The 12,698-nt window shown below is 37.8% G+C and overlaps 3 protein-coding genes across 6 annotated transcripts; 1 reads left to right on the plus strand and 2 right to left on the minus strand.

Moving 5' to 3' along the window:
* The first annotated feature begins 1,526 nt into the window (after positions 1-1,526).
* Positions 1,527-2,770, plus strand: LOC141827045 (uncharacterized). Its single transcript, XM_074714328.1, has 3 exons — positions 1,527-1,870; positions 1,951-2,113; positions 2,533-2,770. Exons 1-3 carry the CDS (start codon positions 1,527-1,529, stop codon positions 2,764-2,766), a joined length of 741 nt encoding a protein of 246 aa, XP_074570429.1. The 3' UTR covers positions 2,767-2,770.
* LOC141826457 (putative inactive dual specificity protein phosphatase-like At4g18593) lies at positions 2,522-4,209 on the minus strand. 2 transcript variants are annotated; one of them, XM_074713706.1, is made up of 4 exons: positions 4,093-4,209; positions 3,444-3,672; positions 3,209-3,375; positions 2,522-2,593 (listed from the first exon to the last, which is right to left on the minus strand). In XM_074713706.1, exons 2-3 carry the CDS (start codon positions 3,667-3,669, stop codon positions 3,221-3,223), a joined length of 381 nt encoding a protein of 126 aa, XP_074569807.1. In that variant the 5' UTR covers positions 3,670-3,672; positions 4,093-4,209; the 3' UTR covers positions 2,522-2,593; positions 3,209-3,220. The 2 variants fall into 2 exon arrangements, with proteins under 2 accessions (XP_074569807.1, XP_074569806.1); XM_074713705.1 differs by lacking the exon at positions 2,522-2,593 and having other exon boundaries at positions 3,066-3,375.
* An 883-nt stretch (positions 4,210-5,092) lies between these two features.
* On the minus strand, positions 5,093-9,469 carry LOC141827743 (uncharacterized). Of its 3 annotated transcripts, none has more exons than XM_074715060.1 (4): positions 9,114-9,469; positions 6,014-6,523; positions 5,530-5,700; positions 5,093-5,319 (listed from the first exon to the last, which is right to left on the minus strand). In XM_074715060.1, the coding sequence occupies exons 1-4, from the start codon at positions 9,231-9,233 to the stop codon at positions 5,227-5,229; spliced, it is 894 nt and encodes a 297-aa protein (XP_074571161.1). In that variant the 5' UTR covers positions 9,234-9,469; the 3' UTR covers positions 5,093-5,226. The 3 variants fall into 3 exon arrangements, with proteins under 3 accessions (XP_074571161.1, XP_074571160.1, XP_074571159.1); XM_074715059.1 differs by having other exon boundaries at positions 5,093-5,322; XM_074715058.1 differs by lacking the exon at positions 9,114-9,469 and adding an exon at positions 7,912-8,189 and having other exon boundaries at positions 5,093-5,322.
* Between the last annotated feature and the right edge of the window lie 3,229 nt (positions 9,470-12,698).

The raw sequence follows: 12,698 nt of genomic DNA on the forward strand, positions 1-12,698 counted from the left end.
ATTAAAATTAAATTATTTAAAAGTATGCATTGAACCTCCAAACCACACCAACTCATCATCCACACTCGACCTTGTCAATTCCCGAGTTCATGAGCTCCATGAATGTCTTATCAAATTTTTGTACAATTTAACACACATATTAGACATACATGCAAGATCTAACTTAAATATTTTATTCAAACATCAAATTTGAAGGTCGAACTTAACCACTTAGAGCATGATTATATCAACGTGGTCAAACTTAACTCCAAATAGAAATTTTCTATTCGTGAGCAGAACCTCTTTAATCAAATCCCTACTGCTTAAGCACTAGCTCAATGGTTCTTATTAGATCTCTTCTGCAAAAAAGTGAAATCTATCACCCCAACGGCTCTACACGGTCGGCCCCGACTATCTATGAGGAGGTAAATAGAGAAACTGCAGTTGGTCACGACGGAGGAAGGTATTGCTCGGCTTCATCGAAATTCGAATCCTTGTCTTTCTTCTGCAAGTCTGTTCCGTCGTAACCAACTCAACTATGTCCCGAGAGCGATTCTTATCAGATTTCGAATCTATTGAATATGTTGCCTTGTCCACACTAAATTATCATCCACACTTGACCTTGTCGAGCCATGTGTCTCACCAAGTTCTTGCACAACTTAATATACTTATTAAATCAAATATAAAATCTAACTTAAATCATTTATCCAAACATCATATTGAAGGCCAAATTCAACCACTTAGGACATGATTACGTCCACATAGTCGACTCAACTTCAAATAGAAATTTTTTACTTGTGAGCAAAACCTCTTTAATTGAATTCCTAGTTGACTCATCATAATTGACTAATATTAACCTCTAGTGATGTATCATTGACTATAACTAAACTATAGTCTAGTTAAAGCCTACCTGAACCCCAAAGTGCAGATTAATCATAACTCAAACTATAGTAAATTAAAATCCAAGTTTATGCAAAAGTAAGGTGTGCAAAAAAGAATATAGGTATAAAATAAATTATATTATCCCATTAAAATTCTAGCTTTATTCCAAATAAGTTAATTTGTGGCATCAAATTCCAAATTTTATATAAAACTAAGGTGTGAGAGACCCCCTCTTTGTCTCCAGGGCATAGTCCTCTTTGTTTTCGGGACCTAGTTGAGTTGGTCACTATGAGTTAGACTTGCTGAAATACACAAGGATCGAATCTCGATGAAATCGAGATAATGCCCTCATAATAGCCAACTGTAGTTTCTCGATTTACCTCCTTATAAATAATCGTAGTATCGACTGTGTAAGACCGTTGAGACGATAAATTCCATCGTTTATCTGAAGAGAGATCCCTCCCTTAACTATATCATGTTGGAAGGAAGCACAGATTTTACCCTTTTTTTTCTTAAAAAAATGTTGTAGGATACATTATATACAATTTTTATAATATACAAATTAATTTATAAATCAGTCCGATTTTGTGATTTAAATCTGGAGGAGGAGAGTATAAAAGGACACGAAGTCCGGTTTCCCAATTCTTCAAGAGAAGCTTCCAGCGATGGCGTTTCCATCTACCTTCCAAGAGAGGCTTCAACAGATGGAAGCCACTCGAAACCAAAGGCTTCTCCTCCTTCAGGTTTTTCCTCCTCCTCCTCCTCCTCCTCCTCCACTGTCTCCGGCAAACCCTAACCCACATCCGCTAGTGTTGCTCCAGGCGGAGAAGGAGCTTCACCTTGCCAAGTCGCAGCTGCTGTCGAAGAAGATCGAGAACCTGCGGCGGGAGGAGTGTCGGTGCCTGCTCTTGAAGAGGAGAGGCATTGAGCTAGCATGCCAGATTCTCGCTAGCAAGTCCGAGATCGACGCCTTGGAAGCCCGGCACCAGGTGGCCGCCTGCGAGTACAGGCAAGTTTCTTCGATCTCCCTTTCCTCTTCCTACTAGCGCTTTTATTCCATGCTTTATAGATGGAAACATGAAAAATTAGGGATTTGAAGAGGGAGATTGAGGAACTGGAAGAGAAGGAGAAGACGAGGGACGAGTTCTATACTGCACGGATGTCGGAATTGGAAGAATTCAAGGAATCCACTAGGGGGTTTCTTTTGGATAACCGTGACAAGGTGCAGAAACTGCAAGATTCAGTCTCCGAAGTAAGTTCTTTATGCTCTCTGCATCTCCGATACGATGATGCTTAATCCTTTTTTTTCTTTCTTTTTGGATTCTTCTATTATCCTCAACTCTTAGAAGGCATATATTTAATGATTTGGTACTTAATTGAACAACGAGAAAGATCAAAATGATAGTTGCAGGCTGGTCACATAGCTTGGTACTGACACAGATATTGGGTTATGTAATCTAGAGCATGATAATTTCTTCCTTTTGTTCCAAATTCCAATTTTGTAAGAGGGTTTTAAACAATTGAGCTAATCGAGCATTAAATTAAGCTTTACTAGTTGAAGAACTATGTATGGTTTAAATCTGAACTGACAATGGTGTATAGTATTTGTTACAGAACACTTGTGACCTCTTAGCAATGCAACTCGTTTTATGTAATGTCATGCCGTTGCAGCTCAAATCAACTCTGAACCTCCTTCAGGGCAGCGATGGATATATCGATAATGGTAGGATTGCTGCAGCAGAGACCAAAAAGTCTGAGCTCTTAGCAGAGAAGGAGAAATTAGAGAAGTACTTAATTTCAAGTGACCATCTCAGGACGTTGTTGGAGAAGCAACTCCACAAGATGCTGATATCACAGGACAAAAAGAAGACCAAGGCACTAACTAAAGATCAAGTTGAGAACTAGCAAGTTGGAACCAGTATAATGCATGTGAGTGTGGCTACTCATAACTAAGATGCTGTTTAGTTTTCACTTTTCATTGAATAAGGTCTTTTCAATCTTGATCCATATAACAAGTCTAACTAAATTGAAATTCTCTCCCTTAGTCATTTCATGTGAGTTCTGTTCTTGTGGTGTTCAGTATCAATGTGTCAAAGCAAATGGCAAGCATGAAACTAGAGGATTTGATTGTTTCAGAAACTAAAACAACAGCAGGGATCCACTTTATATCTAGTTATGAACTATGAGCGAAAAAAGGAAAAAGGTTGAAGTTATACATAGTTTATTAGCATTGATAAGTAGATGCATATACTAACCTTCAAGTTTTTGAAGATTTAGTTTCAGCCACTTGTAAAGAAAAATGAAAATGCAGGCAGGTGATATTGCTTGTCGAGTAGCGAGTACTTGCCATTGACACAGCTCAACGAGTAGATTCATCGATTCGACTCTTGTGCAACTGAAATGCTGGATTAATCCATGCACCACAACTGCACTGCATGCCTGCCCAGTTGAATGAACCTAAACGAGCTTTGCAACCTAAGCACCAAAGTTTCTCCTCGACAAGGCCTGCTTCGACTGAGTGGCATGCATGCTAGGAATAAGACATGGAAGTTTATGTCAAGCTTATAAGCAACAAAACATACCTGCTTCCATCCACTTCATAGGCTCCACGAATATCGAGGAACACTCTGGTTTCTCATTGTCTTTGGATGTGCCACTTCGTTTACACCATTTGAAGGATGACTGACCATTGCCTTGTTCGTGAAGCACGACATTGTCTTGTGAGGCAACAATTTGCCGGCATCTTTTGCAGCGGTATAAAATATGAGGTCTTTTATCAGTGTCCAAATCATTATGGTCAATTTCCATATCCTAATCATCAGGACTACAAGGTTAATAAGGTTTAATATTGCAAGCAGATTCTATAATCAACAACAAACAAAAAGAAGAATTCAAAAGAACACAATGTCAATGAGGTGGTCGGCAGATTGATCTCTTCTTTTCCCTGTGTATTTGTTTACAAATAGTCCGAGAATCGCCAAGAATTTTCACAATACTAGAGAACACGAACAATTGCTTTCACTGAAGAGCATATTGCAAGGAAAAGTAATTCCAAAGGCGGTGTGGTTGACAATCGACTGCTTCCGGATCACAACCACATAATATTCTTTGTAGAGGAAGTCGAAATCACTAGCTTTATCATAAGATTTCAAATACAACTGTAAATACTGATCGAGAACGAATTAAGACAACTTCAAATAGAAGAAGAGAAAGAAGAAGACGAAAGGAAACCTTCTAAACGCGAGCCACAGAAGCAGAACCCGACGCTTGCGACGTTTACGGCAGATCAAAGGGGCCAGGAATATTTAGGGTTTGGAGTTCGAGCCAAGCCTGGAGAGTCGATCTCGATCCGCTTCCGCAGGTAGAGGCCGCCATCAACCCGGCCGCCCGCGACACGACCATGCACACACCCAAAGCTGGGCTGCGCCAGGCTAGGCCCACCCTTCCTGGCTGGGCCTGCAAGGCCCAAGTTCAGTTCTTCAGGCAGGACCCCCCAAGTCCACCTTGGTCAAGATTTGATTTAGTTAGTGATCAACTTAATACTTGTGCGTTTCTAAAAATAGTATTGGAGTTTTTGACCTATATAGAATTTTATTTCGAATCAAGTTCGAGCCAAAATGATTTGCATTTTTTAACTTTGAATCGAATACAAATATCACATATATGTTTCAAGTTCGAACTCGAATATTAATATTTTATATTATTTGATTCGATTCAATTCGATTGCACTGCTAGTTAGCACTATTGGCTTCAACTCTACACATCTTCATTGCAACATGTTCCTCTTTCCATTGTTTGGTTCGATTCAGTTGCGTCATTGTCGAACAATTCGACGTAGAAGTAGTAAACAAAACATTGCCTTGCACATTAAATTCCAGAGCAACAGTTGAAGGTCATAGAATATGAAAACCACCCAAGTGCCTAATGGATCTGTGGAAACAATGTAGAATGGCATCAACCGTTGGGACTCAAGAATCACAAGCTACAATGGAAGTTTTGATCTCTCCAGGAGGATGGCAAAACAATCATCTTTTTCAGATCATTTGTACCTTTTATTGTTCTGGAAGAACTATAGGTAGAATAAAGTTTATATGAAGCAACCAGTTCATATCTATGTATGTATATATGAAGCTTCAAAAAGTATAAAGTTTATCAAGATTTCCAAGTCGATAGATATCATATCAGAAATTTTCTTAGTTTATCACCACTTTAGGACATAATACAAGGCAACAGAATCTTGTTATGATCATTAGTAAACTGATTTATTTATACGTATTTACATAACTGCGACAGAAGACTTAATTTAATACTGGCAAACACTACAGCTGAAGAAACATTTAGCAATAGGGGCATTCTTTACACATCTTACTGCTTACTCGTAGCATTCGGAACTTCTATCTTCGCAAACCTTCCACGGACGCGAGGCTGACAGTCTGCTAGAGCCTTTCTGCACGCGTACTGCTATACGTAGAAAATTTTGTCACTCATTGGACTAAAACAATCATGTGTTTCTATGAGAAGAAATATTAATGGATGGTAATGCATTTAGAAAGTTTTCATATCATGCATGGATGGCAATGCATTTAGCTACTTTACAAGGATTGCTAGCTCTTCTTTTTGTTTAACATACTGAGAACTTGTACAATCTGATGGAGGAAAGAATTTCACCTTGATCTTTCTTCCATAGTTTCTACTTGTCCTTTTCTTTCTGTACCTAGAAATCTTTATCCTCCTTGCTTCAATCTTCTCCTCGATTTTGGCATCCCCCATGGATGCTAGAAACTTACCAGAAGGAAAAGTGTTCATGATACCATGAACTGGGTTATTAGTTCCAAGAATCTGCCAGAAGAAACTCAATATCAATGACCTGCAATATCCTGTGGAAATTGACAAAAAGACCTAAACATATCTTAGTATATGTAACATCGCGTTAGCAAAGAAAAATCAACTACCACCAATTAGTTGATGCACTTGTATGATTAAAAGAAATCTCCCAGAGACAATCTCTTTGAATCAAGTATGGCACTCAGAAACTTTTTTGTGATGCGACTATATGGATAAACAAACCAGATCAACAAAAAGTAGTAATTAATGGACAAGGAAAAAGGAAAGAAAAAAAAAACACACTAGGAAGTGCACTCTTAGTTCTGACCTCGATATCCCCTTCACTGTATGCTCTCCTTATGCCAAAAGCAGACTCAAAATTCATTTCATGTAAGCCAAGCAAACATGGTTCAACACTGGAAGGGTTAGCACTGTCCACTGTGCTTAAACACCTTAAACTGATAGTCTTCTGCAAAGATCCCTCTGCAGAAGAATCGTCTTTTCCACCAACTGAATAACCCTCTGTCGGCAGTAAAGAAACCGGAATATCCGATGCCTCAAGAGTAGGCACATTTGTGACTGTCTTTGAAAGGAGGTCTCCCTTCAAGTCATTCAGCACCTCACATAATAGATCTTCATTTTCGATTGATTTCATATCTGAAATTTGTATTGTTTCATCTGTAATAGCACTTCCATAACCAGAGATCATTGATAGAGCAGCAGACACAGGATCCACTGCAAGTAATGATTCTTCTACTACCGGCTTCGGGGCATTGAACAGATCTCCATCTCCTCCAAGATCATAGTCAGAGACAGCAGATGTATGGATCAGGTTATCCTGTACCAATCATAAGTGAAACTAAGTTTTACAGGAATACTTTGTCTAGCAACTTCCTAATTATATTCTATCTGTTACTCCAAAATAAAGTTTATATGCCACACTAAGTTTGGCCCCTCGTATAAGAGATATATTGCAACTTACATTTAAGGTTGAGAACATAAAAAACATGGTAAGTTTCTCTAATGTCAAGAAAATTTCAACACCATGTATATGATTCAAGACAATTCAGTACTATTACATTCTTCAGGGACTTAACATTGTGTTTTATAATGACAAAAATTGTCACTTGTTTTATAGCAAAATTCTGATTGTTCACTTGGAATAAGAATTTGAAGACTGATAAGGTTCATGTGAGTTCTTCTTTCTGCATCAATAAGCATTTTGCATTCCTTAGATTGACTATACAACATAAACTACCGAGTGGTTATGAAAGATAGAGTTGCACACTTCAGTAAATAAATGTGACTGAGTAACTACTACAATTATTTTTCAAAAGATTCTCAGATTGTCAGATGTTCTTTTGACCGACCAGGAACAAAATTATATTTTCTGAAGTGAAACTTAAGAAGGCATAATCAGACACCAAGAAAGGTTGGATAAGAAATATAGTGGAAAGGTTCAGAAACTATTCTATAGTGAGAGAACATGGAAAATCTGACAGCAAAAAGAAAGAAGAAAACTTGCAAATGTCACACCATAATTAATGACATGAAAAGTAATGGATTACCTGACCAAGTTGTTATATTTTTCTTTTTTAACATGAAAAAGAATTTTGCATATCTCTTTGCTACATTGCCGTTAACTAGTTTCGGTATGGAAAACTTGTCCATAAGAAAGGAATGTCTGAGATGAAGGCCATGCTTCTTTTAAAGTGCTCTTAATACTGTTATTTCCTAACGCTGTTATGCTTGCTCAAAAGCATTCCAGATGTTTTGGCAACAATTCACCATTATCTTTCAGAATTCAAAATTCTCGGAAAAAAAATACAATAACCTCTAAAATAATCAACAGTTTCAATGTCTTCAAAGGACACACAATTTGCCACGGAAAATTATCTACATTTCATGTATAAGAAAAAAAAAACAGAACATAACTATACCCTGAATTACCCTGCACGGAATGTTTGCATGAAAGATGGCACATTGAATAATGAGAGCAACTGATCAGTACTATCCTCTTCAATGCACAAACTAGCTACCAAGAACTCTTATGTGGCTGCCTATGTGCAGGTCTACTAGTGACTTGGCGCGGAACAGATTCAACAGCTGTACGATAGAAATGGCAACCTAGAAGATTCTACAACAAAAACCACACCATGTACTGCATGTAAAGTAAATCTTGAAAAGTTGATACCATTGTGTCATAAGTAAACCATCAAAATTTACCAATTTTATCTTCCAACTGACTTCAGCTTCATAGCCATGGGTGAGTATTTCTTCAGGTTGTGGTGTTCTCGCAAGAACATCTAGCATGAAGGTAGCATGTAAGAGGACTTCTTTATAGCTTACAAGCACATTGTCCATAAGGTATGAGATGGATATAAACAACTACTTTTCTCAACATTAGCTACAAGTATATTGACTCGCAAATTCTTCAAGATATTGAAGTGCAAATTTATCTAAACTGCTCAAGATTTTATCCCTCTGAGCCCTCGAGACAAAGAAAAGTTTTCAACTAATTATGTCACTTAAGTTTGATGTAAATAACTGGTGCTTAAAAGAAAAATGTTATCTTGGTGGTTTCAAATATGTCAAAGCTTTTTACCTTCCTTTCAGTTCTATGCAAAAGTTTTATCCAATCGGGTAATTCAATACTTTGTAGGTTGTATATGTCAAAAATATATGGCTGATGCCATAACTCATTGCCATAAGGCATCAAGAAGAATATCATAATTAAACTTACTATGGGTTCCAATTTTTATCGCAATCTCATCAACTAGAGTAGTGCAAAATATAGCAACATATCACTGATAAATAAAAATATGGACCAAGATGGAAAACACTAAGAAAGTATCCAGATTAACAACTTTCAGGCCAACCTATTTCAGAGAAGATTTCCACAGAATAACCACACAAGAAGTCTAACCTAGATCAACATCTAGCAATTAATTTAAGTGAGAATGGATGCGCTATATTTTTTTATCTTGAGAAAACAAATTTAGGACCTTTAAGTAACCATTGTTTATCTATTTCACTTCCTTTACAATAGTAGGATCATATCAGCCACATCTTGGGACAAAGGTAGCATTCTGAATCGAGCATATTCAACAACATCAAGAACAACCCTCATTTCTGTGCTCCATTTTAGCATAAAAACACTCATGCTTTGCAGAACAGGAGCATAATGAGTCTTTTAACCTTAAGAAGTAAATTGATGTGAGTGAGAAGAGCAGAGGTGAGGAAATATGCTTCAAGAAGCAACTTGATGTAGAAGAAAGAGAGGGATGCAAGGGTTGACAAAACCCTTACAATTTACAGTTGATTTTCCCAAAGAGAAATCCAAGAGACAACACCTTCACATAGTTGCACTAAGAGAAACTTAAAGAAAAAACTCAAGGCAAAAGACAGCAGCAGGTCTCGAAATATACCAAGCTGATGGAGAGCAAGTCTTGGGAAGACGGCAATGGGGTGAGACGGTGGTCGCCCCAAGATAACTCCTGCGGCAGGCCCTGCAAGAACGGCAACAGCAGCCCCGGGTCGGCATGCATCTTACCTCCTCCCCCTTCTTCCTCGCTGAACCAACAAGATCGACAACGCAGGAATATAAGAGCAGCAAGAATCAAAGGACTTACAGGTCCCCAAACTACTCTCTCCTTGCTTTTTGAGCCAAGACTGGGCACAGCAACCTCCGAAGCATGTCCACTGCACCATATCTGTCCAATTTATTCTGAGTTGTCACTGTTTTCCGTATTATATTTTTCTAAAAAATTGTTTCTTTTTCCTCCTTCGGAGTTCCAGAGGCATTTAATCATCCATTCAGACACTGTCTCGGTGGAATTATCATGGTAAGAATAATGTGGAAGTGGTGACTACAGGATAAAGATAAGGATACCAGTCCAGTGCTCTTGCATTTCTTGAATGAATGCATTAAAGAAAAATTGTCCCGAATCCTTTTCCATTAAAGTATGATCAAAATAGGAAACAAGGAGTCTTCTTTCCAGTGACATAAAATCAAGTTCCATTCAAATTGAGTCAGTGGTCCAATTTGCTGCAGCATCCATGCTCCTATCTTATCCTAAAGATAAGAGGAATATTATTAAATTTGCTGATAAGAAAGGAAGAGGAAAAAAAGACTGGAAAATCTTTACTGTAAACATTTTACAGTTCTTTGCTGTCGAGACAGGATAGTCTACTGTAAACATTTTGATGACTTTTAGCAGACAGGAAGAAAAATGGAAAAGAAACTGAACTGATACTGCTGACAAACTACAGTGGTAGGTTATTAAGATAGGGAGAGCAAGAAGAAGGGCAATCACATGTCACATGAAGCCAAATGAGTAAAGGTCATGGCGGACGTGAGCTCATTAATTAAATCCTGATGGTGGAAACTATGAGCGCTGGATTCTAGTAAATCCAAACGGGCAGAGTCTGCGTCCTTGTTGATTGATTCCTTATCATGACGTTGAGGTGTTGTTCCTTGTGCTATTAATTCTATAAAATAAGAAGCGATAGCATGCGTACTTTTATTGCTCATTGATTGCAGCTCCGTCATGGTTCCTTTTCAGAGAAGAGATGGGAACCATGCAGAGAACGTGGTCGAGTTGACTTTTGTTAACACCTCGATATGCACGACAATATCAACAGTAATCAAAATAATATTCGCTAACGACATCCAAATATACATGATTAAAATATTAATACTAATTAAAATTTAATTTATTAATAACATCCAAATATATACAATTATAATATCAACACTAGTTAAAATAATATTTAATAATAATATTGAAATCTTTATTTTCAAATATAAATATTTATCTAAATTAATAAATCATTTCAAATAATATAACTAAAACTCTTCAGCAAACAGCCTTATCTTTACTGTAATGACTTGAGAAATAATTAGAGTGTTAGATATGTTGGGAAACAATATTTAAAGTTTTACATTGAAAATATATAGAAAAAATCATAGATTTATAAGATGGAGATATCTCCATTTGTACGAGATCTTTTGGGTTGAGTCCAAAAATAAAACCATGAGAGTTAGGTCCAAAATGGATAATATCATATAATTGTGGAGATATTTTAATTCCGTCGATACTAACAAAATCTGAACCAACAAATTTTCAAATGTAAATTTTACCAACTTACTATGTTGAAGAACTTATGTTTCTAAGTGATATAATTCACAAAGAAAATAAAAAAGAACTTATGTTTCTATGTGATATAATTGACAAAGAAAATAATATTTTCGCTTGCAGTTAACCCATAAAGAAAATTTAGAAGATTGTTAGCTAGACAATCATTTGCATTGTGTGCTAAGACTAGTGCATTGCTAACAATAAACAATTATTATCATGAAAATTTAATAAAATTAAAATAAAATTATATATATTCTTTTATGTTTATTTATTTTATAAAATATTAATTATTTTAATATTTTCTTTTGTATTTAATTTGATTGATCTTTTCTCTAGGTATATATACATATTTAATCATATTTATATATTTACTCATGGTGTATAATATTATGGGGTGGAGTGTTATTCCTACCGTGTGTATTGAAACTTAGAGGATGTTCCATTTGGGAAGTTTCCAATAATGTGTGTTGGAGTTTCAAGAATGTTTACTGTCAGAGATATTTCCATAACGTGTGTTAGAGTTTCCGATTTGAGTATATTCCCCTAGTTTGTGTTGGAGCTTTGAGGATTATTATGGGCTTAAGGATGCAGGTTAGGTTAGCCAAGTCAGAAGAGGCAATGGGGTTAACCACATTCAAGGAGTTGTGTGAAGTAAGCAAACCCCGGCCCAAGCCCTCTGGTAACTCACTTATTCAACCCTCTCCGTGGACAAATACCTAGTCCTACAAGCCTCTCCTCGTCAACTATCTCAAAGCCGAGACGAGCTCCACTTCGGCTCGGATCCATGGCCTCACGGTGATACGAGCTCCACCGCGACTAGGATACCGGGGCACTTCCCGAACCGAACTTCACCTCGGCCAGGAGCCGAACTCCACTTCTTTTCAGTTGCAGAGCTAAAACCCTCTTCGGTACGGGAACGAGGCCTCTCTCCGAGCCGAGCTCCACTTCGGCTCGGAGTAAAACTCCGCTTAGGTACCCTTACCTCACTCGGCAAGTCCTATCAGAAAAGGCATCTCGGATCTCCCCATTTCCCAAGGGCCACTCCGTCCCTCATTCGTTATGAATGTTCTCTGTGTCCTCTCACCTGCCCCTCATAAGGGGGCACGTGCCTGATGTGACTCCTTATTTAATGCAAGTCAGCGATGGGACATACTCGCCAGTTGCACCATCCTTCTGGACACGCCCCCTGATACACCTCAGGACACGTTCATAACAGTGATGGAACCCCAATCACGTCTTGGATGTGACACAACGTTTTCTCCTCCCATAAAGGGTTAGCATCTTGCTGGAGAAGGTACGCACACACGAGTTCCGCAACTCCTTTTCATTTTCCGCTTCCCATCCTCTTCTCCGGCCGCTAACTTCAGCATCGAAGTGGTCGCGCCAGGGAACCGCCCTGACCCTCCATCTCACGTGCTTCTTTCTTACAGGACCCTTCTTCCTAGTCCTCGTCGCCGCTCAAGCTGACCCCAGCGGGGTGCTGTAGAGGGAGTTAGCCGCTCGGTCCCGAAGCGGATCTCAACAGGAACAAGGATGTTTCAATTAAAGATGATCTCATAGTGTGTGTTAGAGTTTTAGATATATGTTCTTATAATATGTGTTAGAGCTTCAGGAATGTTCTTGACCGGGGATGTTCCTATAATGTACGTTGGAGATTTAGAGATATTTCAATCGAAGATGTTCCAATAGTGTGTATTGGAGTCTCGGATATATTTTCGAGCAAGAATGTTTCCATGTATGTCTATTTATGTCATACATTTCAATTTCATATCTCTACAAGAATTATTCAATATCTTTACATATATGACCATATTTACATAACGAATTTGAAAAATAAAAATGGAAACATATTTACATACGAATTTGACATAT

The sequence above is a fragment of the Curcuma longa genome, chromosome 4, assembly GCF_044706935.1.
Source record: "Curcuma longa cultivar G26 ecotype Majalengka, Jawa Barat chromosome 4, ITB_CL_G26_1.1, whole genome shotgun sequence".
Lineage (NCBI taxonomy): Eukaryota > Viridiplantae > Streptophyta > Magnoliopsida > Zingiberales > Zingiberaceae > Curcuma > Curcuma longa.